Source organism: Orycteropus afer, unplaced genomic scaffold, assembly GCF_000298275.1.
Source record: "Orycteropus afer afer isolate SDZICR_OR568_19922 unplaced genomic scaffold, OryAfe1.0 scaffold00085, whole genome shotgun sequence".
NCBI classification, from domain to species: Eukaryota; Metazoa; Chordata; class Mammalia; order Tubulidentata; family Orycteropodidae; genus Orycteropus; species Orycteropus afer.
In genome coordinates this window covers 7,347,447-7,375,245 of record NW_006921672.1, presented here as the reverse complement: position 1 = coordinate 7,375,245, position 27,799 = coordinate 7,347,447, and the positions used below count along the sequence as shown (strand labels likewise).

The 27,799-nt window shown below is 46.1% G+C and overlaps 1 protein-coding gene across 1 annotated transcript; it reads left to right on the top strand.

Annotated features, from left to right (window-relative positions):
• Positions 1-27,799, top strand: PIP4K2B (phosphatidylinositol-5-phosphate 4-kinase type 2 beta). The gene is made up of 10 exons (XM_007942009.2): positions 1-159; positions 12,583-12,680; positions 15,138-15,234; positions 17,661-17,813; positions 19,729-19,875; positions 21,987-22,025; positions 22,557-22,670; positions 25,849-26,107; positions 26,575-26,678; positions 27,719-27,799. The coding sequence occupies exons 1-10, from the start codon at positions 1-3 to the stop codon at positions 27,797-27,799; spliced, it is 1,251 nt and encodes a 416-aa protein (XP_007940200.1).

Here is a 27,799-nt window from a genome sequence, read left to right as displayed (position 1 = left end):
ATGTCGTCCAACTGCACCAGCACCACGGCGGTGGCGGTGGCGCCGCTCAGCGCCAGCAAGACCAAGACCAAGAAGAAGCATTTCGTGTGCCAGAAAGTGAAGCTATTCCGAGCCAGTGAGCCGATCCTCAGCGTCCTGATGTGGGGGGTGAACCACACGGTAACCAGCTTCCCTGCACGCGCCCCTTCGAGCGTGGCCCCGCGCGCTCCCACGCCCCCTGCAGCCTCAGGCCTTCGCCCCGCGGGCCCTGCCAGTGACGCCTGCAACCCCTCGCCAGGCCACTTGCACGCCCACTCCACCTTTGCACGCCGTTCCGGCCGGGTGTGCACTCCCTGCGCGCCACGCGAGGCCTGGTGCCTCCGTGGTACGCCGACGCCTCCTCCCCCGCCCTCCAGCTTCCTGCGCTTGGTATCCTCGCTTCGGGCAGGCGCTGGAGCGTAGGGGGAAGGCCTGGGTGCGGTGGAATCGCTTTCATCCCTGCTCCCTCTCTTCTCCGCTCACCCTGTTGGCTGCACTGTTTGCCCCCTTGTTCCTTGTAATCGCCTGCCAACGCACTGCCCCTGGACGGAGCTAGTCCAGGAGTATTGGCATGCCTGAATACTCCTCTATTTCTGGTCGTTTGGTTGGTGTGGCTGTAAAGTTTCCCATTCACTAGGCCTGTTTACTCTGAGTATGGGTATTCTGTCTGGGTTTCCTTTTTTCTTCTTGAACAAGATAATTGTATCAGTTGAAGGCTTCCTTGACCCCTCCTTCCAACCACAGACACTTTACTAGGGTCTCCCTAGGTTAAGCAGAAGAGAGAATGTAACCATTTGAGAGAAGGGGAGGCCTGATTATAAGGGCTATTCGTATTCATAGTAGAAATAATGTGTCTTCCTGTGTTCTCCTGTTATGTTCGTATCAAAGATGTTGACTTCTCATTTGCTGAACTCTCTATTGTGTGGTCCTGAAGGGGGTGATACTGGATGGTTACTAGGATGAGTGAGTGAGAGGTTCCCTGGGTCCCTGGATGCTTTGGGATTGTCCAACAGCCCTTGTCAGGAAGTTGGAATTCCAGCACAGTGTTTGAGGGAGGTGACTTTGTTTATGTGCCATTTGTTTAGGATCTTTTTTTTCCAACTGCTTGTGCTTTGCCTTCTGACCATTTCATTGTCTGAAAGCCCCAGCACCAGGAATGAATAGAGGAAATAAAAGGACCTGAAACTCCAACTTCACCAGTTAAAAGTTTGGAGTGAGGAAGGTGAAGCTAATGGTTTTGAGCGACTTGGGTTTTCTGTTGATTTTTACCTCTGATTTTTCCAAGCACTTGAAATTGCCCACAAGACTAAATGATAATAAGGGGCCCAGAGCCAGCAAGACTTAACTTTTGTAGACAAGCATTTGGCTGGATAGTGGTGAATTATAATCTGAGCCAAGTTTTGGTCTTCCTGTTTAGTATAGAAAAGTACATGTGAGCTCTTTATTGGTTTCTTGATCATGGGCAGCTTACTGTTTTAATTGTCATCACCAGGGTTAGTGAGGTTCCTGACCAGGGTACGGAGTACCACTAATATAAGCCCTAGACCTGTAGGCGGAAGGAAGATGGGGCAATCTACTTCTGTAGTGATACTGCCTCGGAAACCCAAGGAGGGGTCGCTATGAGTCGGGTCTGACTCGACGGCACGTAACAACAAAAACAACAACAACAACAGACCTGTAGGAGCTGCTTTGGACCACTAGTCCGGTAGAGTTTGCTCCTCCTCCTTTCTGTTGCCTCAAGGGTCATCAGACAATTTTGCAAGGAAGACTGGGTCATCGGAATAATGAACTCTATGTCTCTGCCTGAAAGTCAATCCTTGATTTTGTTCTCCAGCCTGCTTCCCACTAGAAAGCAGCATCCTGTCTGTGTAGAGAACTGATTGGTTGGAGAGTCAAGAGTAGTACAGCTAACTGGAAGGGACCTTGGATCCCTTATATTACAAATGAAGAAATGGAGGCCCCAGGTAGAGGATTAATGTCTGTAGTCACAGCAGAAGATGCAACTCATTGCCCAGCACCTTTGGGCTGTGACTGGCAGTCGTGGTGTGAGTGGCGAGTCTAATTGTCTTTGGTTCCAGTTCCCTGTCCTATTTCTCAGCCAAGTCCCAGGACAGATGGAAATCATGGTCTTGCTAGAGAACATGAATGTGTGTTCAAGTGTGCGAGCCTGTGCATGCTGGTTCCTGGGAGTGTATGTGATGATTGCAATTCTGAAAGACAGGTGGTAGGTCTGCCGAGATGTGGGCATTAGATGGAAGCCTTTGCATGGCAGATGAATAGGAACCTATGATGCCTGCTCTCTCGTCATGGCTTATTGGATGAAGCATGTGCCTTCTTCGCTAACTTTGTTTGAGGGCTAGCTGGAAAGGCTGGAAAGCCGTTGACTTACAGCATGCTTTGTGCATAATGAGCTAGAGAAATCAAAAGGCATTGGACCTGTCAGGAAAGAACTTGTAAAGAGAGAAAACCAGGGTTTTAGGGGATGGAATACAATTCAGAGGGTCTGAAGTTGGGAAAACAGCCTTGTAGAGGAGAATGGAGAGCAAACAGGCTTGATACCTGAGGGCTATTGTAGAGCAGTTGATGGTGAGTCCATATTTAACCATCTGAGAAACTACCAGACTGTTTTCCAAAGTGGCAGTACCATTTTACATTTCTGCCAGCAGTGTATGAGGGCTCCAGTTTGTCCACATCCTTACCAACATTTGTTATCGTCTCTCTTTGTGATTGTAGACTTGAGTCAGGATGAATTTGGTGCTAGCAAATTGCTGGTGAATTGGTATCTCTTTGTGATTTTGATTTGCATTTCCCTGATGGCTGGTGATCCTGAGAATCTTTTCATGTGCTCATTGGCCATTCAATTCGAATCCTTTGCTCATTTTTAATTATTTACCTTATTTTATTTTAAGAGTTCTTTATGTATTCTAGATACAAGTCCCTGATCAGATAGATGATTTTCAAATATTTTATCCCATTATGTGAATGTCTTTTTCACTTTCTTGATGGTGTGTTTGGAAGCGTAGAAGCTTTTTGTTTTTTTTTTTCATTGTGATTTGGGTGAAAGTTTACAGAGCAAATTCACTTTCTGTACAGCAATTCATATACACTTTGTCTCCTGACATTGACTACAATTTACCACAATGCAACATCTCCCCTCCTACTTCCTCACCATAGTTACTTCTTCCTGTGTCTTTCCCTCCATGCACTTCTGCCCCCTGAGCTCTCTCCCTGTGCATACGCAGCCCTTCTATTCTCCCCTGATTGTTCTCTCCAAAGAGTGTATCTACCTAGTGTAAATGTTCACCTCATATGACTGTCTTTTGTTTGGCTGGAAGCCACAGTGTTGTTGTTGTTGTTGTTATTTGTCATCAAGTGAGACCTGACTCATGACAACCCCTCCTTGGGTTCCCAAGGCAGTGTCACTACGGAATTAGATTGCCCAACCTTCCTTCAGAGGAGTGGCTGGTGGGTTTGAACCACCAGCCTTCTGGTTAGCAGTCAAGGGCCTTAGGCACTATGCTACCAGAGTTGCTGGAAACCACAGGAGTGGGATCAAATCCAGACCTGAAGGGCAGCTAAGAGCTATAGTCTCAGTGGTTCCATCAGGCTCTATCAGACTTGTCCCTTTTCTTTTTTTTTCCCCCCAAATGATTTTGAGTTTTGTTCACATTGTTCTCCCACTCTATCAAGATCTCCTACATAGATTCTCCCTCCAAGTGGTTGATAGTGGCAGCCAGGCACCATCTAGTTCTTCTGGTCTCATAGTTGAATAAGCTGAGGATTGCATGGTGTACCAGTCGCTTGGACTAACTATTTCCATAAATCTTTGGTTTTCTTCATCCTTTTTTGCTCTGGACAAGAAGAGACCCATTCTTGTACCTAAATGGCTGCTTGCAAGCTTTTAAGATCCCAGTGGCTACTCACCAAAGTAGGATGTGGAATAGTGTTTTGTGTAGTATATTATGACAGTTGAGCTTGATGTCCCCTGCAACTATGGTCCTGAGCCCACAAGTGAAACTGCTCGCTCCCTCTGGGTAGCTGGCTATGGCCAAGAAGTGACTATAACCTTGTCCCTTGTCAGTGGAAGCATAGAAGTTTTAAACTTTGATGAAGTCCCATCTGTTGTTGTTAGGTGTTGTTGAGTGGGTTCTGACTCATAGCGACCCTGTGTACCACAGGATGAAACACTGCCCACTCCTGCACCATGCTTACAGTCCTTACCATGTTTGAGGCCATTGTTGTAGCCACTGAGTCAGTCCATCTCATTTAGGGTCTTTTCATTTACCTTTTTTTTTTGTTTGTTTTGTCACTTTATGCTTTTGGTGTCATATCTAAGAAGGCTTTGCCTAACCCATGGTCATGAAGATTATTCCTATATTTTCTTCTAAGAGTTTTTATAGTTGTAGCTCTTACATTTAGGTCTGTAATCCATTCTAAGTTAATTTTTGTGTATGAGTGAGGAACAAATTGATTCTTAAATCTGCTCGCAGTTCCTCTCCTGCATTCTTTCCCCATTTTGTTCAATTTCTTTGCTTAATGCAGACCCAGGACTTCCTTTACCTGCCTCTTTTTCTGGCTCAGCTCCTTTAAAACTCTGTTCCAGTGAAGCCAATGGATGAATTTGTGCTTCAGCAGGCCTTCCCACCTCACAGAGAACAGTGAGCTCAAACAGAAGGAAAAGGAAAACCAAGCTCTAAACAGAAGAAAAAACATGGGTGCATTTATTGGCACCTCTGGCTTTTTGTTCTTTTGCTTTTCCTCTCTGGAGCTCCAGGTCTTGTTTGGACCTCCTTGGTCTCAGGAGTGTATTTCTCATCATGTTTTCTGATGGTGGCACATGACAAATGATCACCAGTGGTGGCCAGCCTATTATGAAGCTGCTGTTGGAACCCCAGGGCAGCTCAGGAAGCCTGCATGTGCAGTTCATACTTTCTGGGTAACAGTTCCTATGAAGGTGGCACAGGGAAGTGGAGGCTTCTGGAATCAGAAATTCACCAGACTAGAACTAGTGACTGAATTTTCATCTGCAGTAAGATCAGCATGGAGTAAACTTTCTGCCCCTATGTTGTTTCTCACTCAGCTTGTTTAGCTTCTTCATTATTTATGCTGATGGTGCACACAGTTAATCGTGTGGATAATCCAAAACGACATGCTCTGAGATACAGCAGATTTACCTTTCAAACGTATTGTACTTAGCCTGATATTTGAATGAGTTTATATTCCACAAGTGCACTCCTGTTGAGAGTGAAGATTGGCCCAGATACATGCTAGATAGTAAAAAAAAAAAAAAAAATCCACTGCCATCCAGTCAATTATGACTCATAGTGACCCTAGGAAAGATTAGAACTGCCCCAGTGGGTTTCCAAAGCTATAAATTTTCTCCCCCCATCACCCCCTCCCTGTGCCCCTCTCATCCATCCATTCCTATCTGTCCAGCCTTCCCTCTATGTGAGTGCTACCACTCTGGTGTCTCTTGGCTGATTGACCCAAGGGATGCATCTCCCTAGAGTAGGTGACTGCATCAACGTGGGGTAGGTGTTCTGTATGTAAGTCTTTCTACTGTTGGGCTGAGAGCCAATCCATGTAAGTGAGTCCGTTTCTAAGCCAGGGGCGTAACCCGGGGCCATAGTCTCAGGGGTTCCACCAGTCTCTCTCCAACCAGCAATTCTGGTCATTTTTGTGTTTTTGAATTTTGTTCCACATTTTCCCTCCCACTCTATCCATTCTTCAGATTTGACCCTTTCCAAGCAGTTGGCATTGGTAGCCAGGCACTATCTAGTTCTTCTGGTCTTGGGTTGTAGAGTCTGAGGTCCTTGTGGTCCATCGTATCTTTGGACTAATTGTTTCCAGATGTCTTTGATCTTCTTCACTCTTTGCTCCAGATGAGAGGAGACCAATACCAAAACTATAAATCTTTAAGGAAGCAGACTACCTCATCTTTCTCCCATGGAGTGGCTGGTGGGCTCAAACTGCCAACCATCTGGTTAGCAGCCAAATGCCTTTGCCACTGCAGCACTAAGGCTCTTTGAACTAGGTAGTAAAGAAAAGGCACATCTTCCTGAAACATTGCTTTAGTCAAGACCTTTCATGCTTGAAATCTTTTTTTTTTCTTTTTACCTGTTCATCTTTTTTTCCTTAATATTTGTTTATTTTGTTGTTTAGGATACACAGAGTAAAACATACCAATTCAACAGTTTCTACATGTATAATTTAGTGACATTGATTACATTCTTTGAGTTGTGCAACCATTCTCACTCTCCTTTTCTGAGTTGTTCTTCTCTCTTTAGCATACTGACTGCCCCCTAAGGTTCTTATCTGGTCTTTTGAGATGTTGTTAATTGATCCCCTGTAGATAGTTCTTAACAGAGCAGAATGCTCAAGGAAGACCTTGTTTATTAGTTAAGCTAAACTATTGTTTGGTTTTAAGAAGACTTCAGGGATCTTTTTGGTTTAAGGTTTAAAGATCAGTAGCAATAGTTTTAGGGGTTCAACTACCCTCCATGGCTCCAGGAAGTCTGGACTCCATGCAAATTTGAGATTCTGTTCTGCATTTTACCCCTTTTGATTGGGATTCTTCTGTGGACTCCATGATAAAAATGTTTAGTAGTGATACATGCTTCAAAACTTGTAGTCACTCCTCTTTTATCTACCAAATACAGCCATTCTTCTCTTCCTGGCATTTAAGAGTTTGCAGAGTAGTCATTGCTTCATAGCTAACCTTAATCCTCTTTCCCTCTCCTCCAGACCATGAACCATTGGCATAGTCACAGTACCTTGTTGTCTTTTTTTGTTTATTTATCCTAGTGTTGTTCATTCTTCAGTCGCCAGCTGCCTCCTTTTTTCCATCCATCCCTCCATCTAGTTTTTATTGAGCAGCTACCCTGTGCCAGTCATTGTGCTAAAAAACCAAACTCACTGCTGTTGAGTTGGATCCGACTCATAGCAACCCCTCCTTGGGTTTCTGAGGCGGTATCACTACAGAAGTAGATTGCCCAACCTAAAAAGGGTATGATGGGATCTCTTCCTTCCAGGAACTCATCACCTAGTGGAGAATCAGACATGTAAACAAGTTATTACCCAAGTGCAGGTGATGTTTGGAATATAAGGATGTGTAATATAAAAATGTGTAATTAATTCAAGTTATTCCTGACTCATAGTGACCCAATAGGACAGAGTAGAACTTCCCTATGGGGTTTCCAAGGCTGTGATCTTTTTTTTTTTCCCTTGCTGTGATTTGGGTGAAAATTTACAGCGCAAGCTCATTTTCCATATAGCAGTTCATGCACATTTTGCTTGATGACGTTGATTATAACCCCCTGAATTTTCATCTCCAGTAAGATCGGCATCTCTCTCTTCCACTTCCTTCCTGTAGTTACCTTATCCCCATGTCCTTCTTTCCTATGTATTCTGCCCACAGAGTGTCATTATATTATTCTCTTAGTTTTTCCCTTTTATTCTTGCTGTCACAGTTTATAACCTAGACTGTTATAATGGCCCCATAAACGGTATCTTCACTGTTTTCTATCCTTACTTGATTTTGATTGGTACAAAATTACCTTTCTGTGTTACCCATCTGATCAGGTGAATTCCTAGCTTAAAACTTGAGAGGGCTTTCCATTCTCTACATAGTCAAGTCTAAACTTCTCATAGTGAACAAACTTCAGTTCAAGTCTAGGCTTTGCCACTTTTTAGTGGTATGGTTTTGGAGTAGTAATTTTTTTCTCTGAGCTTCATTTTCATTTTCTGTAGAATAGGCATAAGACTTGCCTTGCAGGATCATTAGTATAGAGACAAGGAATGGAAAACATGACCTCAGTCAAGGTAGCTTTCCAGAGAAAGGGTGGCATAGCACAGCACAGCATAAAAAGTCCAGGTTTGGGCACCAGACAAGCCTGGGATCAAATCTTGGTTCTGTACATACCATCTGTATGATCTCAAGCAAGATACTCAGCTTCTCTGAACCCCCTTTGCAAATCATATTAATAATACCTTATGTAATTATTAAGTACTAGAAATAACAGTACAGAATAGAATATACATCCTTACTGCCATCGAGTTGATTCCGACTTACAATGACTCCCATTGCATTTCCAAGGCTGTAAATCTTTACAGAAGCAGACTGCCTCACCTTTCTTCTGTGGAACAGCTGATGAGTTCAGCCTTTTGGTTACCAGCCAAATGCCTTAACCACTACACAACCAGAGCTATCCAACCTATACATAATGTATAGGATATATAATAATATACCATAAAGCATTAACCACTTAGAGGCATTGAATAAATAGAAGTGACTATTATTAATATTTATAATATGCTAGGCCATCCACCTATCTCTGCAGTATTATTTCCCACCCTGTTAGCTCTATCCCTACCCTGCCACCCTACCTTCCCCCCAATACTCACCATCCTAAAATGGACATTGTACTTTCACAACTGTCAGGCTTGATTGTGACTGTTTCTACAGCCTATAATAATACCCTTCCTCTCACCTGTTTGGGGAGCTATGTCTTAGGCCTTGTTGTTGTTTGCCATCGAGTCGGCCCCGACTCATAGTGACCCCTCCTTGGGTTTCCCAGGCAGTATCACTACGGAAGTAGGATTGCCCAACCTTCCTTCTGAGGAGTGGCTGGTGGGTTTGAACTGCCAGCTGTCTGGTTAGCAGGCAAGTGTCTTAGCCACTATGCTACCAGAGCTCCCCCTGTCTTAGGCCTTACTCAAGTATATTTCTCTGTAGCTTCCTCTAGCAACCAGCTGGTTCACTGCCACTCCCAGGTAGAAGCGATCATTTTCTGATAAGTTTTTCCATCTTCTTTTATACATAAATTCAATTTCAGCACACATCATATCATATTGGAGTTTTTTGTTGTCTGTTTTCCCAGCCAAATTGAGACCGTGTTGTTTTGTTAGTTTATTCCCAGCTTGTAGCATGGCACTGGCAGTAAAGTCCTCGGTACACTGAATAGAAGTGAATTGAATAGAAGTTTGGCAGAGTCAGAGACGATCATGAAAGGCCTTGAATGCCAGGCCAAGGAGTTAAAACTTTATCCAGAGCTTGATGAGGAGCCATGAAGATTTTTAAGCAGGAGTGTAACATGGTCCTGTCATAGATTCTACCAGTGTCATTAGATGCACTGTGTGTGCTTGATGTGTGAGGGACACAGAAATCTGACTCTCATCATTCTAACCTTACCCAGCTCTGAACCTCAGCTGTTCTCAATGTCTGTATCCCTGTATTCTCACTTAACTGTATACTGCTTTGAGTTTCCTTGTGTCGTGTGTTTGTCTCATCTCTCTGATGAGAATGTAAGGCCCCTTCTTTGTTTTGTGTGTACAACACATCCCCCCCCCTTATGTCTTACTCCTCCCATGCACATACCTAACACATAATGGAATACATAGTAGGTATTTCAATAAGTATTTGTTTAACTGAAATCAAATAGACCTCTCTGGGGCTATAAAATATAGCACAGCTTTACAGAAAACAAACAAACAAACATATAGCCAATCCCTAGAGAATCATCTACATATGCCCAGTAGAAATGAGAAGTAAATTCATATGAATTTGTCTAGTTCAGGTATGTATTTTCCAAGTTAGCATTTCCTGCTAATGGGTTACATAATCAAGAATAGAGGTAAAGTGAGTACTAAAAGCTGACCAACTTCTAGCCATTCACATTATGCTGCACCAGGGGATACAGAGAGTGAATGCATGGAGCATTCCTGAATAGCTCCTGTAAGAAGAATTCTTCCTGACACTTAGTCCCTCTCAAGCCAGTACTGTAGTCTCTTCTAGTTCCCCCATTAATAATACCTGACTTGGGCACCAAGTCTAGATTTTGGGCTAACCTAGATTGGATTTGTAGCAGATACTATAATGTTTTAGTGTAAAGCCATACTCTCAGAGCTCTTTGTCCCTATTTCCCCTTTAACTCTCAGAGCCAGGCTTGATATGCCAGGAAATAGGAAGTAGGATTACCACTATGAATTGCTTCTGTTGGCAGGGAAATGAGAGAGTGGAATGGTTTCCTCCATAGGCACAGATTTAACAATCAGGGTCTCTTGTGAGCATCCCTTGGAATGGGAACTGGCTTGCTGACTTTTTGATTTTTGGTTTTTCCCGTTTTGCTTTTTCAGCTGTTGGGAGGGTTTGGCCAATGGAAAGCATCACAGCCCTGGATGTTAGAAGTTTGAAAATCAACTTATTGAGAAATAATTTGCATACTATAACATGCACACGTTTTAAATGTACAGTCTGATGAGTTTTGAAAAATGTACCTACCCTAAATAACAATCGCACTAACTCACTGTGGTTGAGTCGGATCCAACTCATAGCTCCGAGGCGGTATCACTACGGAAGTAGATTGCCCAGCCTTCCTTCTGAGAAGTGGCTAGTGGGTTTGAACCACCAGCCTTCTGGTTAGCAGTCAAATGCCTTAGGCACTATGCCACCAGAGCTCCTAACAATTACCCTAGTCGCCATAAAGAACATTTCTGTGTCCCTAAGAAGTTCTTTGATGTCTCTTTATGGTACTCCCCCATAGCCCAACCGAGACAGCCTCTTACCTGATTTCTCTTACTGTAGATTCCTGTTCTGGAGTTTCATACAAACGGAATCATATAATATGTAATCATGTCTGTACGAGTCAGTTTTTGCCAGCACTTTATTGGGTCCCTGCCCCCTTGCTAACTTGTAATACTACCCCACTGCCCCGCCCCGGCCCTGAACATACACACTCTTACCCCTTCCTTAGTTTCCCCCTGAGGAAGGTATGATTCCCCAAGCCCAGTGGCTACATTAGCATGGACTTCCTCCATTCACTGACATTTCTAAAGAAAAAATGTTTGGAACATAAAAGAGGCAGCAAATTAAATGCCATTTCCCCCATTTATGCTCCTGGAGGAGTCCTAATGGTTTTAGGTTATTCCTTCACTGCCACACAGGGCCTCATTGAGATAATAGGATTTGCAAAGAAAGTATTTGGGAGACACAGGCTGTGCCCTCCTGCCCCCATCCATTAAATCAGGGCTAAGATTTCTTCTCTGAATCCTGGATACACTGGTGGCAGCTAGGTTGAGATCAAACGTCATATATTCTGCTGCTATGGGAGAAGACATCTGTGGCTAATCAGACCACTAATTGACTAAATTGTGAATGAGGAAGGGGAGCATTCACCCTCTCAGCTCTACACCAATGGAAACCCAGCTCCCTACTCAGGATCCAGCTCCCTGAAGGACAGTGACAAGGATTGTTTGCAGTAAGGGCAAGGCATCCTGCCCCAACTCCCCCAAGCCAAACCAAACCAAACCGAACCAAACTCACTGCCGTTGAGTCAAATCCAACTCATAGTGATCTCACCTTGGGTTTCTAAGGCGGTATCTCTATGGAAGTGGATTGCCCAGTCTTCCTTCTGAGGAATGGCTGGTGGGTTTGAACCGCCATACTTCTGGTTAGCAGTCAAATGCCTTAGGTACTACGCCACCAGGGCTCCTGCCCCAACTTCCCCAGTTCACCATAAGGCTTAACGTGAGAATTGGACTCTACTTGTATCAGGAGAGAGTGAGCCAGTGGTCAGATGTGTACCTCTTCTCCCCACTTTAAATTTAATCCTTTACTTTGGAGATAATAGTTACATACTCCCACAAACCCATTCAGGTTTTTTTTGTGTGTGTGAGCACCAAGCTGATTTCTTAAGCAACCTGCAGTTTGTATGCAGATACTCAAAGTCCTTAGTTAATACCCACTTGTTGTTGTTGTTATGTGCCATCGACCCGACTCACAGCAACCTCTCCTTAGGTTTCCGAGGCAGTATCACTACGGAAGTAGATTGCCCCATTTCCTTCCGAGGAGTGGCTGGTGGGTTTGAACCTCCAGCCTTCTGGTTAGCAGTCAAGTGCCTTAGGCACTATGCTACCAGAGCTCCTAATACCCACTTAGGTGGAGTGATATTTATTCATCCATCCCTTTATTATTGCATTTGATAACTTATTACTTGCCATATACAAGTCATGGTACCAAGTACTGTGGAGCCCCCAAATCAGATCATCTTTGCTTTACAAAGATCAGTAATAGACTAGCTTATAGTCACCGGGCTATGAGGTGTATTAACTACAGTATAAGGTAAGCTGTGAGGTGATCAAAACATGGATACAAACAATGCTTCAGGAATGCCAAGATGAGAAAGAGCACTTATGGTCTAGAGAATCATAGAAGGCTTCTTGGAAGAGGTGCCTTTTGAGCTGGACCTTATCAGGTGGAAAGAATTTAAATAGGTAGAGATGAGGTTGAGGACTTCCTTAAAGAGACCAGCAGAAATTAAGACCAGGAGGGAACTTGTTGTTGTTGTTATGTGCCATCGAGTCAGACACGACTCATAGCAACCCCTCCTTGGGTTTCTGAGAGAGTATCACTATGGAAGTAGATTGCCCCATCTTCCTTCAGAGGGAGGGAACTTCTGTATATGTTTTTGGCAAGATGGTGGCATCTGCATTGTACCCCTCTTAAAAATTTCTCTCTGAGGCAAGCAGTCTCCTGGCTGAGGACCTTACTTTCCTCTTGCTTTGCAGATCAATGAGCTGAGCAATGTCCCAGTCCCTGTCATGCTAATGCCAGATGACTTCAAAGCCTACAGCAAGATCAAGGTGGACAATCATCTCTTCAATAAGTAAGTTGCAGGCTGAGTGGGTTCAGGTTTTGTGGGCAGGCCTTTCCCAGAGACAGTGAACTTGTGAAGCAAGGCTGCAAACAGGTTTCTTGGGTTTGATCCCCTGCTGAGAATTTGCATTTCCACCCCAGACACACTGAATCAGAATCTACATTTTACCCAGATCCCCCGGTGAGTCTTACCAATACATTCTTAGATTCTTATACATAACATTCTTAGATTCTTATACATGACATTCTTAGATTCTAATACATAAGAATGTATCAGTAAGAATCACCTGGGGATCTGGGTAAAATGTAGATTCTGATTCAGTGTGTCTGGGGTGGAAATGCAAACTCTCAACAGAAGGTCACAAGAATGAACCAGTCTGAAGCACTGCCCTGCAGCCTCATCCATGATGGGGACCGAACCAACGCCTGGCAGGGCGTAAGAGCAACACCTGGATCACAGAGCAGATAAACTGGCTCAGGAATGCATTCATTTTGTGTCTCTACCCCTTGTCATCTCACTCCTTTATCAGCCTTCCTTCAGTGTCTCTTGGGGCATGTGACTGGGCCCAGGGTGATTCATCTAGGGCCAGCTCAAATAGAAGTGAGCCGCCCAAGAACTGAGGTATCTAGGATGCAGCTGGCAGCAGTGGTCCTATCTCGATCTCTGTCTGATGCAGGAAGCTGCCGGGCATGTTCCTGGCTTGGGATGCAGCCAAGCTGCTATTTTTTCCAGTCTTTGTGAACACCAGGCTGAGCCTGGTGCCCAAGGGCACTAGATGATTTTCCCATTTGGGGCTTTGTGACTTCTTAGATTAACAGCTGTCTTGAAAGTTGTTTCAGATTTTATTGGAGATGTGCCAGCAGCCATCTCACCTGGCACACTCAGAGGGCCTGCTTTAAACCCTTTGGAGGCTTTGCTATGGGTCACCCAGGAACCATTTGCTGCTCATACCCTTCTCCTTTCTGCATTTGAATCCCTTTTCCATTTGTTATTGTCCCATCATCCCCACATGTCACTGTTAGCCTAGAAGAGAAGCTTGATTGGAGAACATCCCTTAGTGGCTTCTCTCTGCCGTAGTAAGTAATAACATCTTATTCTAGAAGCTGTCTGTCTCCTTAGCTGCCAAGTGGCCACCTATGGAAGGAGAGGCAGCCCTTGATTCAGAGGTAGTTCTGTCTCAGAGGTAGTTCCATCCCAGAGGTCAGGGCTATGGAAGCACGTTAACACCTGTTAACCTGTTGCCTGTTGCAGCATCTGTGGCCTCTGGTGAAGTTCCACCACCTTAACATCCTGGCCTAAAAAAGATACGTAACCTCTCTTTTCTTTATTTCTTTTGTCCTTTCAACAAATGTTTTTATGCTATTTATTAGACTACTGTTTACTAGAAGACAAGGATAAATAAGACAGACTGGACCCCAAACCTCATGAGAGGCCATTTCTTTTCATTTCCTTGAAGTCTATTATCCTGGAGCCAGAGAGACATATTTCTGAAAGGGCTTCCCTAAGCAGAGTAGCAATTGTAAAGATAGAGGACTTGGAGGAATCACTGGAATCACTTTAAGGTGATTCCCTTCTGGGAGTCTGTGCCTGGCTAAAGACATGGAAGAGTGGAGATTGTTGCCAGCAGCCAGCAAACAAGGCTTTGTGAAAAAATGGGATCCTAGTCAATTGACTGAGGACCTCTTTAGTCTCAAACACCCTCTTCCTACATCCTAGTGGAAGCTGAGGGCAGAGCTTCCTGGATGTAAACAACTGTCTTCAAGTTGTTACGATAGGAACATCCCTGGAGGAGAGGGGCCCTTTGTTGAGAAAAGTCTTTCAAGTTAGCAATCAGGCTACTGTGAGCAAATGTTCATATGCAGCACCCCCTCACCCACCTATAGCAAGTTAACAGTGCTGTGGGCTGGGGGTCTATGCCCAGTGTTGCTTCTCAGCAGGTGAGGCTTTTTTTCTTTAATGGCAGTTTTATTGAAGGCCGACATGCACACAGAAAAGTACACCACATAGCTAGATTAATTTTATAAAGTGGACACACATCCACAAACCAATTGCCGCAGAGTAGTTTCCAATTCGTGGTGACCCCGTGTGTGTGTGTCAAAGAACTGTGCTTCATAAGGTTGCAGTGCCTGTGGCTTTTCAAAAGTAGACCTCCAGGCCTTTCGCCCAGGGAATCTCTTAATGGACTCAAACTGCCAACCTTGCAGTGGTAGCTGAGCATGAAACAGTTGTGCCCCCCAAAGTGAACACAACAAGTATAAAGTTTTAAAACTTGGATATATTTCAGCAACTCCTGGAGTGTGTTTAAAAAATGTAGATTCCCAGATCCACCTCCAGAATTTCTGGGGCCCAGAAAGCATTGCAGGCTTCCCAGATCCGGGTGTTCTGTGGCCTACACTTTGTGAAATTCTGATGTAAGAATTCAGATGAGTGAGAAGTTCACAAAGATATTTCTCTGCTTTTCCCTAGGGAGAACCTCCCCAGTCGCTTTAAATTTAAGGAGTACTGTCCCATGGTGTTCCGAAATCTCCGGGAGAGGTTTGGGATTGATGATCAGGATTACCAGGTATGGGGGATGTCTGTGCAAAATTGGAGGGACTAGGGAGTGGGATGGGGTCAGGAAGCCACAGGACAAGTAGAAAAAAGAAGTATCTGCCATTCTCTTGCTGTGTCTTCTTGTCATGATCAGCTCCAGCCCCAGGTAGTCTCTCTGCAGAATATGGTGGGCTCTTGGAGGGGCAAGGGCCTCAGAAGTGGTTCTGATGATGCCTCACAAGCTCAAACTTCTCTCCATGGGAGGGAGAGTGGTGGGAGGGACAGGAGTCTGTGGAAGCTGCTTCAATTTAGTCTGACATTCCCAGTCTAGGCTGAAGAACCCTTCTCCTTCATAGTTTGACTTAAAAGAATTGTTGCCAGCAAAAGATGAGGCCTCTTAAAGCAGATAAGACAGATTAGAAAAGGAAGACTTCAAGGGTAGTGTAACCTCTTGCCAGGTATGAGTGTCACCTCCTGAACTTGTCCCCTATCCTGGTGATGGGAGGGGGGGATAGGCATGGCAGGACAGCTGCTCCCTACAGGGGATGGTGATGTCATAAGACTGGATCGATAGAACCAGAAGCTGTTGGTTTATTGGGTGGAACCAATCCCAGTGTCAAGTAAATTATAGCCTGACTCACAGTTCATGGTTTCTGTTACTTCTCCACCTAGTACCTCTCCTTAGACCTTCTTCTTCTGGCAGATAGTCTGGTGATGAAGGTGGGAGAACTTTCTTTTTCACCTTTATAACAATAAGAAATATAACTTGACTTTCAGTTATCTGTGGGGAAAAGTGCACAGACTAGTGAAATCTAAAATTGATGCCCACATCTTTTTAAATATTCCCATTAATTGCTCCCACTCCACTCCCAGTAAACCTTTGACAGAGTAGTCCGTCCACAAGAAGCAGAATGGGCCTGGCCTGGGAATCTCCTTCCCCTTTCTGTCCTACTCTGGAGGACCTCCATTTACAGGTATTTTGTCCTTGTCCTCGAGATGGAGATATGGGAGAAGGAGGAGAATGCCAGGGACTTGAACGTTTAGATTCCTGTGTCTGAGAGGTATTGGGAAGTTCCTCCACGACCTGATTGGAGTTTGAGGTTTTCTGAAGACTTCTCACCACTGTTGGAACTCCAAGTTGCTTGAACTTCTTTCCTCCTCTATGGCTTCTTCCCCTCTGCTTGCCCATTTAACCACATCTTCTCAGTGTTTGTGCTCTACTTCTCTAAGCCTCTGAGCAGTTGACTGTGTTCACTTCCTAAATGGGGGCAGGGAGGAGACACTATGCTCTTGAGCTACCAGTGGTTTGTAGAGTTAGAAAATGCTATGGGGATAGAACCATACTTTCCAGTTGGGCTTGTAGCATGTAAATCTTCCTGGTAGAAGGGCCAGGCTAGGAGAGAGAGACACTCAGTTATACTGCCTACCCAGCACTCTGTTTGGAGAACACCCTGTTGGGGAAGGGGGTTGCTCCTATAATTTAGCCCCTTTGTGAGGAGTTCTCAGAGCACCCCCCTGACACACACACACACACACACACACACACTTCAGATGTTTCTTCTCTGCCAGGTTTTGGGAAGGTTTTAGGAAGAGCAGGAGCCTAAGGAAGCAAGGGGGGAGGGCTTGGAGAGGAGGCATTTCTTCAGCAGGGACATTTGGGGTCTCTCCCTCTGCCTTGCCTCCCAAAGGTCTCATGGCGTATGCTTGATGAACACATCCCTTTGGTTTACACACCTTCCCCTACCCTCCCTCTTGAGGCTTCTGTTCTCTGATCCTAATGGAATGGGGCCTTGAGGAAGAGCAGGGACAGAACCAGAAAAGCTCCCCCAAACTGCCTCATAGCCCTGCATAGACAAGCCCAAGGCTAAGGTAAGGGAAAGGTGTCTGCAAAGAGATGAGGTACACCTTCCCCCTGAGGGAAGAATTTCCCGGTATCAGGGCCTGTACAGGAAAGAGATGTCTGTCTGTTGCTTCCTTTATTGTGGATCTCTTAAATATTTCCTAAGCTGCTGCTTTGTTACTCCCGGGGAACCAGGGAAATTAGCTCCACCTACCTCCTTGCATTCCAGTTGAGGAAACTTAAGCATAGAGGCATTAAATGTCTCACCTGAGATTACAGTACATGTGAAGGTCAGCAGTAGAACCTAATGCCCCAACATCTAGGCAGAGTTTTAGTTTGCAGGGCAGTGCCCTGGGATCAGAGTGAAAGGAAGCTTGTTCACATCCAGGCTGGGGTTAGGAGCATGTGGTAAAGAACAGCTCTTGCCACTCTTGTAGAAGATTTTTGGGAGGGATGTGAACTTCCCATGAGAAAAGGGTGGATAAGGTCCCATCTGAGAATCCCCCATCTCAGTACTTTTGGCTTTAAAGCAATCCTGCCCATAAGAGAAGACTCAGAGTAAGTCAGCACTCTTGTTCCCCTCCCAAGACCAGTCTGCTTTTGTCTTGGTCCCTCAGAATTCAGTGACACGCAGCGCCCCCATCAACAGTGACAGCCAGGGCCGATGTGGCACACGCTTCCTCACCACGTATGACCGGCGCTTTGTCATCAAGACTGTGTCAAGTGAGGATGTGGCTGAGATGCATAATATCCTAAAGAAATACCACCAGGTATGGTGAGTCCCAAGCCTGGGCAGTAGAGAGGATGGGCTGGCAAAGGGGGAGTAGAACCCCAAGTGGAGGTTCTTAGGGAGGGATTTGCCCTCTGGCAATGGCCAAACCAAACCAAAACCTACTGCCATCAAGTCGATTCCAATTTATAGCAACTCTGTTGGTCTGATGGACAGAGTAGAACTGCCCCGTAGGTTTCCAAGGTTGTAAATCTTTACAAAAGCAGACTGCCTCATCTTTCTCCTGTGGAATGGTTGGTGGGTTCGAACCATCAATCTTTTGGTTAGCAGCTAAATGCCTTAACCACTGCACCACCTTAGCTCCTCTGGTAATGCAGATGCCTCCTAATAACCAAGCAGTTGGCCTTCCCTGACACCTTTGATCTGTAAGGTGAAATGCCTGCTTTGTGAAAAAGAAAAAAGGAGAAATGAAAGCACATTGCTGACTCAGTCCCAGCTGAATAGCTGTTCTATCAGAGTTGGGATGTTTTCAAACTCTGGCACTTGCTTCATTCCTTCTGAAGGAGGCCCTATCAGCTCGGCAGGTTTGCTGCTTTCCCCATTCCTTCTCTCCGCTCATCTGGAACCTGTCTGTGGGGAAAGCAGACACTAGTGTGGCACCATCTGAGTGCCTGTCATAAGCCTGCTCTGAGTCTTCAGAGAAGCTGATTTGTTTCTGGGGCACCTGAGAAGTGGTGTGGGGAACTTCTGGTCTGGAATTATTGCAGAAAGCACTGGGGTGTAGCCTGGGAAGTTTTTGGTGTGGAGAGCCATTCTGTCTTCCCAGGCAGGTAAATCACTATCTTGCTCCTGTATCTCCTTGCTGCCTTTGGCTTGCATTGCTGCCCAGCAGGGGAGAAGCAAGGCCTGGATCGGTTGATTTTTTTTTTTTTTTTCCCCTGTGGTCAAATCCTATTTCAAACAAATTCATAGATGGAATCTGAGTAATATGAAACCAAAGGGGCTCTGTACTGCCTGCTGAGCTTACCTTTCTCTGTGCCATGCCAGCTGGTGGTAAAGGGGAGGATGGCTCTTACCTGTCGTATCACTGAGGAGCTCTTGTAGGTTCTCTAGAAGAGCAAACCCAGTGAAGTGTGTGTGTATATATATATATGTACATACAGATACATAAACCCAAAATATGTAAGTCGATTCTGACTCATAGCGAGGCTACAGGACAGAGTAAAACTGCCTCAGAGGGTTTCCAACACTGTAAATCTTTGTGGAAGCAGACTGTTAGCAACTTTCTCCCACAGAGTGGCTGATGAGTTTGAACCACAAACCTTTTAGTTAGCAGCTGAACACTTTAAACACTGTGCCACCAGGGCTCCTATAAATATATATGGAGAGATTTCTTTCAAGGAAATGGCTCACACAGTTGTAGGTGCTGTCAAGTCCCAAATTGATGGGTCAGGCATTAGGCTGGAGTCTTCTCCTGACTCATGTGGTTGCAGGAGCAGATGAATCCAAACATCAGCGAGTCACACAGAAGGCTGCTGGCTTGCAGGTTGCAGGAGCAGATGGATCCCAGAACGTACAGGTCAGGCAGCAAGCTGCTACTCATGTCCCAAGACTCAGAGGTCAGACATGATGAGTTGGATGCAGGATCAAGAGCTAGCAAGCTCTGCCACGATGTCCATACATATTGGATGTAGGCCACATGCCCCAAGGAAACTCTACTTACTTCAGATCACAAAATGGGGGATAGTTACATGATACTGCGAATCATAGCCTCACCAGGTTGACATGTAATATTCACCATCACACCCTGTTGTGCCAGAGGATCCACTATGAAAAACACTGGTCTGGAAGTTAGCATTTCAAGGAGCCGGAGAGTATTTCAGACTGGGGAGACCCCACCCATCTCTAGCACCTACATACGTTCCTTATCCTTTCCTCTTCTCCTTCCATTCTAGTTCATAGTGGAGTGTCATGGCAACACCCTTTTGCCACAGTTCCTGGGCATGTACCGCCTGACTGTGGATGGTGTGGAGACCTATATGGTGGTTACAAGGAATGTGTTCAGCCATCGGCTCACTGTACATCGCAAGTATGACCTCAAGGTAAAAGGCTCTTGGTTTCCCAACTCTGTACTGTCCTCCACCTGAGGTTTGGAGGGGCCACTGCCCCAATTCCCACATAACTGGGAGCCATAGTTTTATTTTGTTTTGTTTTTGGGAGCCATAGTTTTGGAATGGATAGGTGTCCCTGGAGTTGATATTTCCTGTGGACCAAAGGCTGTTTGAAGTCCAAGTAACAGTGACAAGAGGCTATTTAAACCCTAAATGTACCATATTTATGTAACAGTTGATGCCCTCAACTCCTGTCAGTTGGATGTGTACACCAAAGGTAGCAGTATGGGGACAGGCTGTGCTGATGCACTCACGCTGGCATCCATCCAGGCCCCTGTTGATTGATAGCACAAGTGTGTCTCTGGGCATGAAGGGACACACTTGTGACTCTGAACCACAACGCTCCACTGCCCTCAAACTAAGGAACTGCTCCTGCCCCGCTTCCCCTTGGGCCACTCTCCCCCGTGCTCCGTGCTGCAGCTGGCGGTGGGTTTCCTGGCCATTCCCGCGGTGCCTGTGCTCCCTCTCCTCCCCAGGATTTTCACACGTTTGTGTTTGCTGCCTGGAATATGAGTTGGAATTGACTCAACAGCCCTGCCCCTCCCCTTGCAGCCTTCCCCACCCCTACCTTCTGTCATATAACTCCTACTTACCCTTCTGAGCTCAGCTCAAATATCACTTCTTCCAGGAAGTAGTCCTTGGCCACTGCCCCTCTCCAGTCCAGACCAGGTCCACATGTTATCTGTTCTAAGGCTTAGTTACCTAGTGCTATTATAACAGAAATACCACAAGTGGATAGCATTAAGAAGCAGAAATTTATTTTCTCAGTCTAAGAGGCTAGAAATCTGAATTCAGGGCACCAGCTCTGAGGGAAAGTCCTGGTCTCTTCAGCTTCTGTGCCTTGGCTCCTTGGTGATCTTCATGTGGTGTGGATCTTCCCTGCATCTGTGCTTGCTTGCTTCTGTGTCTTACCTGCTGCTTTTACAATCTCAAGAGAGATTGGCTTAAGTTACATCCTTCTCCAGTATGGCCTCATTAATATGACAAAGAAAGCCCTGTTCCCAGTGGGATCACACCCACTTGTGTCGGGGTTAGGATTCCCACATTTCCTTTGCAAACACAGTATCCTGTCTTCTTCCTTGTACTGCTTACCAGTTGCCATTAAGTTGATTCTAACTCAAGACGACCCACGTATAGCAGGATATAACTGTGCTCCATAGGGTTTTCAATCACTGATTTTCCAGAAGTAGATTGCCAGGCCTTTCTTCCAAGGTACCGCAGGATAGACTTGAACCTTCAGCCTTTTGATTAGCAGCCAAGCACATTAACTGTTTGCACCACCTGGGGACTCCCTTGTTATGCTTAGCATTACCACCATAATGAATTAATTGTGTGATTATTTCTTAATGTCTGTCTCCTTAGTTAGGAGGAGGAAAGTTCCTTAAGAACAGGGACTGAATCTCTCCAGTGCAGTCCTGTTTCCTGAGCACCTAACATGTATCTTGCACATGTTGTTGTTGTATGTGCCATCGAGTCAGATCTGACTCACAACGACCCCTCCTGGGGTTTCCGAGGCAGTATCACTACGGAAGTAGATTGCCCCATCCTCCTTCTGAGGAGTGGCTGGTGGGTTTGAACTGCCAGCCTTCTGGTTAGCAGTCAAGTGCCTTAGGTACTATGCTACCAGATCTTGCACATAGAGCTCTTTAAGTAAATGCTCTGTGACTGAGTAAATGAACAAGTTGCTACCTCCTGGCCCCTCTAGCAATCTAATCAGCCTGCTCTATTTCACCAGCTGGCGCTCCTCAAAGACTGGTGTGTGTTTTCTCAATCCATGGAATTTGCCTCAACTGTGCTTCAACTAGGAGCCCCGGTGATGCAATGGTTAAGTGCTCAGCTGCTAACTGAAAGGTCAGCAGTTTGACCCCACCAACTACTGCATGGGAGAAAGATGTGGCAATCTACTTCCATAAAGATTACAGCCTTGGAAACCCTATGGGCCAATTTTCCTCTGTCCTGTAGGGTCGCTATGAATTAGAATTGATTCAACAGCAATGAATTTGGGTTGGGGCACTTTTCCTGATGGCTTTTATTCCTTTCAGGGTTCTACTGTTGCCAGAGAAGCAAGTGACAAGGAGAAGGTACGCTAAGACCACTGCTGATCAAGTCTGGAGTGGGTTGCTTAGAACCAGAAACGTTTCTGTTGGCCCTCCTGTCCCTTCCCCATCTCAGCCCCTAGTCCAGCTCCCTCAGACATGTGACCTGTCAACATGAACTCCTCAGTCACAGACACCCTCCTGCCCTCAGCCTGTGCCCAGGCTTGGTCTCTAGTCCTTTACCTTCGCCCTTATTAGATTCTTCCTAGTCCTGAAGGATAGGAGTTCATTTCCATCTCATAGTCCATCTTGGATCAGTTGGTGGCTGCCTGAGCCCTGAGGCAGGACTCCAGGCTCAGCAGGAAAGAAGGCTTTGGTCGGTCCATATCATCTAGTATATGTCACATACTTGCCTTCCTGCCTGCCCAGACCCTGGGACTGTAACCTTCTGTGTCAGACTGTTGATTGGCAGGTATGCTGAAGACCCTTCTGTTTCCTGTACCATTGCCCTAGCAGATTACTCTCAGGGTGTATGAGTCAGGCCTACCCACCCTAACACTGTTATTGCTCTCCCAGGCCAAGGACTTGCCAACATTCAAAGACAATGACTTCCTCAACGAAGGGCAGAAGTTGCATGTGGGAGAGGAGAGTAAAAAGAACTTTTTGGAGAAACTGAAACGGGATGTCGAGGTACTAACTAAGCCTCATTTTCACCTTGGTCGGCAGGGGCCCCTGTTGTACTCTGAGAAAGAGCCCCTTTAAGAAAAATTGAATTCACTGCTTTCTTCCAAGGCACCTTTGAGTGCACTCGAACCTCCATCCTTTTGGTTCACAGCCTAGCAAGTGAACCATTTGTACCACGCAGGTACTCCTTCGTAACGCTTACCACCACTGTAATGAATTAACCGTGTAACTACTACTTAATATCTGTCTCTCCTTCTAGAAGGAGGAGAGTTCCCTAAGGACACTCTGTTATATCTTAGTTGTGTGGATAAAAGGAAGGGTTGTGATCTGGGCAGTAGGAGTACTTAGCTAGTCCAAATGAGCATCCCGTTTCACAGTTTGTGCCAGTAGAGCCTTTGTAACTCAATTTGGAGAACTTTCTCTTTGCTTCTTTACTAAACCATCCCCAAATCTTAAAACTTCCCTCCTAACTCACTGAAAAAAGGCATGAGGGTGATGTTGTGTGACCTCTAACCTCACAGAGGGGGACAGAGAATCACCATCAGCATCAACAGCCCAAGGCTGATTCCTGACACAGACATCAGACAGGCTGCCACCCTCCAACTTTTCTACCAATTCTGATATCAGCTGTCTCTCCCATGGCACTCTGCTTCTCTGCTGGGTTTGATAATTCATTTAGTGTCCACACAGAACTCACAGGCTCTAGTCACAATTACGGGATTCCTTAGTAAAGTAATAGGTTGTAATTTAGGATCGGAAGTGACTCAGGATACAGTTCTTCCATCAGAACAGCCTCTTCCCAGTCATGCCACATGCACGCTTCTCTCCGGCCTCGACCTCTGTCCCTACTCAGGGAAGTGTAGAAGAGCAGAGCTCTTTTAAGTCTGCTGATAGGTGCCCAGAGAGGTACCCGACTCCGCCAGCAAGTCTGCCCAGCGGCACTCGGCTTTCTCAGGAAGCCCCTTGCTTTGTCTCAAGCCAGTCTTTTGGTTCTGCTGCCTCTGCTGCCCTATTCTCTACTGCTCTGCTCGCTGGCTCACAAAAGCATTACAGCTCTTGATGTCTCCTGAGTCAAGGAAATTCAGCACAGGGATCTTGGATCCAAAGGACATGCTTTTCTTTCTTGATGGTAGTGAGATTCCCCCCTTTCTGCCTCTGAGGTGGCTCATTTTAAGCAAAACGGACCCATCCCCATGTTAGGGTTCCATACACCTTACTAGTACAGTCCCGCCTCCACAAGGGTGCCATGTACCTTATATACATTATTAACAAGCTGTACAATTCCCGTGGTGGGCCACAAGCCCCTTACATCTGCACAGTTCCACCCAGTTATCTGTGGGAGTCACAAAGACCGTAGCTAGAAGAGCCGTATTAAGTAATTCACTGCACCACACTCACCTTCTAGTGGTGTCCCTGCAGTGTGGGAGGCGTCAGACCATCGGAGAGACAGGACAGCAGCCTGGAAGATCAGCTAACCAGGCCCTTCTCTGGCTCTGATGCATCACTTCCCCAGCAATCTTCTGGTTGTAATGGGACTTCCTGCTCCTTCAGGGGACACATGCTGAACAGTGACTACGTTGTCTGGATCATCTGATAACTCTGTCTCCTCCTGTTTTAGTAAATTGGTGTCTGCTCACTGACTATCAAACCCTACAAACTTCTTTTTGCTGGGAAGCTTTTCTTTAGTCATACTCACCTGTGTCACGCCTTTATTCTGTCTTCCATACTCTGGCATTCAGTTTGTCTTAAGTCTTTCTCCTCCTGCATTTTCTCCCTCTCTCCTTACTCTGGTTTTCAGAAGAATTTATGGCAGTTATTCAATTCCTTTGTTTTCACTTGCATATTAATTTGTAAATGTTCTCAGGTAAAGAGGAGGAGGTGTGGTTCATGGCTGCTCTCTCTTCTGGGACCCCAGCCCCTTCTCCCTAGGCCTTCAGAGCCTCATCCAGAAGGGCCCCTCCCACCCTTTCTCTGCCGAGGAGGTTCTGCTGATCTCCTGTCATGAAGGCTTATGCTTTCAGTTGTTTTCTGGACTTACACATAGAGCTACTCTGGTCCTATTATACTTTATCCCCTAGTCACAGTGGTTAGTCCAGCAGTTCCCTGGTACTACAGGGTTAGTTGGTGATGAAGGCTGATGCCTGGTATGTGGCCAGTGGTGGCTGGCTGGCTGGTTCACAAGAGAATTTGGACCAGTGCTTTGACCTTACTTAAGCTGACATGCAGGTTGATCATTCCTATCCAGTATCATTCCCACACCCTGTTCTCTTCCAAGTTATGAAAACCTAGAGGAAGGGACCTGAGACTCTGTTCCCAGCCTTCACTCTATGGATGAGAAAGCTTTGGCTCAGCTGGGGGAAGTCACATGGTCCTTGGAGGGGTCCAGCTTTCTTCCCCTGGACCACATAGCCTCTTTTGACCTTTAGGGATGGGCTTGAGAAAGTTGGTTGGCTCTGGTTGCCACTTTTATGTGGTGTGTTCTTTTTCCTCTTATCTTTACCCTGATTGATAAGTAAGCTGAATTGCATACTTTTTCAATTGCAAACTTTGTGACCCCTGGTAAGAAGTACATTTTACCTTGCAACCTAATATACACGAGGGAAACACTCTCTACCCTTACTTCATGTGGTACACTCTAATGTTTTCTATTTTATTCTGTCATCTTTAATAATAAAAAAGTCCTAGTCCCAGCCTACTCAGTTGGGTTTAGGACTCATACCGGGTTGAGATTTATTTTTGAAATACCCTGATAGATTGCATCCATTTCTCTAGCCTCTTCTGCAATGGAACACTCCATTATTGGTTTCTTCAAAGTCACCATGGCTTCTCTTGATCCCAGACCATTATGGGCTGCTCTGTCTTCCTGCTGTGCTTTTTCTGCTTCTACTCTTGCAGCCTTTGCCTGACTGGCTTCTTTCTCATCCTCATCCTTCTCAACTCCTTTCGTCAGGGAAACCTTCCCTCTTGTCATCCCCCATAGTTTCTTGCCCTTGTTGAAAAACTGTCTTCCCCACTGGACACTGAGCTCAATGAGGACAGAGACTCTGATGTCTTATTGTCTGTTGGATCTCAGAACTATGTGTAGAATTGAGTGGAAAGGAATGGGCTTTCCCTCTTTCCAGGTGCCACTCAGCTGTCCCATGACTTCTTTTCATCTTTCCTCCCTCCTCCAATCCCACCCCAGTTCCTGGCCCAGCTGAAGATAATGGACTATAGCCTGCTGGTGGGCATTCATGACGTGGACCGGGCAGAGCAGGAAGAGATGGAAGTAGAGGAGCGGGCAGAGGACGAGGAGTGTGACAATGACGGGATGGGGGGCAACTTGCTCTGCTCCTATGGCACACCTCCAGATAGCCCTGGCAACCTCCTCAGCTTCCCTCGGTTCTTTGGCCCTGGGGAATTCGACCCCTCTGTTGATGTCTATGCCATGAAGAGCCATGAAAGTAAGTAGAAGCCTGTACCCTGTATCCACCCCAACCCCCATCCTACCTCCTTCAGGCCCATTGTTGAAATGGTGCCTGTGGGTGTCTGGCCTCTACCTGCGTCATGGCTGACTTTGGTCTCTTTCTACGTCCAGGCTCCCTTATTGGGTCCCCCCAATAACTCTCTATTCTGAGGTTTCTTCCCTTCTCTGCCCATCTTAGATGATGAGGCCTGGTACTTCTGTGGTTTATGGGAGGGATAAAACCTTGTAAGTGCTGTCATGTCTACCCCATAGGGTGGCTATGAAGATCAAATAAGATAAGAGCTATGAAAGCATCTGAGAAGGGGGTTATTTCTTTTCTCAGATCCAGAATTACAGGAACAGATACAGATCTCATATCTGAGGGGTTATGGGTGTGACCCACACTACTTTCTGTTCTTCTCCCTGGCACCTATTCACACTCTTTTGCTCCCTGTCCTGCTCCAGGTGCCCCCAAGAAGGAGGTCTATTTCATGGCCATCATTGATATCCTCACGCCATATGATGCTAAGAAGAAAGCTGCACATGCTGCCAAAACCGTGAAACATGGGGTGAGCTCTGTCTTTAGGCACGGCCCAGCTGGGTGGTGTCTGAGCTCCTGTGCTCACCTCAGCCCCTCCGGGAGGGTGGCCCAGGTCTCCTGTGCTAAGAAGACCCTCCCCTCACCCCTCCTACCCGAGACGGGGATGGGGAAGGGCAGCTGCCTGTGCTGCCTCGTGTTCTCTGCCGCCTACACCCCACCCCCTCCCTGCCCAGCTGCTGACATCCCCAACTTGTTTTTCCCCCAGTTCTTGGCCCTGGGGGCCCTGAACCCGCCAGCTCCTCTCCCCCAGGGTTGCCAGGCATGTTGTGCATCTTGTTGAGCAGCAGATAGTAGCTTTGTTTACCTGCCCAGACTGTTCCCCATAGGCCTGTTTCCCCATGGACTTCAGTCTGCAGTTCTTCAAACAGGGCTCCCACAGAGATCCAGAGCCTCCCCTACCTCCCCCACTGTCTCTTTCCTATTTCTGTGGCCTTGGGCCTGCAGTTGTGAATCAGGCGAGTGAGGCCAGAGCAAATCTGAGACATGTGAACTATCTCCCGAAGTGGCCTGCTCAGTCTGGAGAGTAGCATCCAGTTCTTATGGCAATTAAAAAAAACAGACCAACAAAACTCTCTGCCCTTGAGTCGATTCTACCTCATAGCGACCCCCATTGAGTTTCCAAGGCTATAAATCTTTATAGAAGCAGACTGCCTCATGTTTCTTCTACAGAGTGGCTGATGGGTTCAAACCATTGATGTTTTGGTTAGCAGACGAATGCTTTAACCAGTGCACCACCAGAGCTCCTTCTTATGCCAGTAAATAAATAAATAAAAACCCAAACTCACTGCCATCAAGTCAATGCTCACTCATAGTTACCCTGTTGTGTTTTCAAGGTGGTAAATCTTTACAGAAGTAGATTGCCTCGTCTTTCTTCTGCAGAGCGGCTGGTGGATTTGAACCACCAACCTTCTTATGCCAATACTGGGTGGCAAGTACCCAGGCTCCTATCAGATGTTTCCTGATTGGGGCCAAGGAACTTGACCTGAGTCAGTCTTTTGTGTGTTACAGGCGGGAGCTGAGATCTCAACTGTGAACCCTGAGCAGTACTCCAAACGCTTCAACGAGTTCATGTCCAACATCCTGACGTAG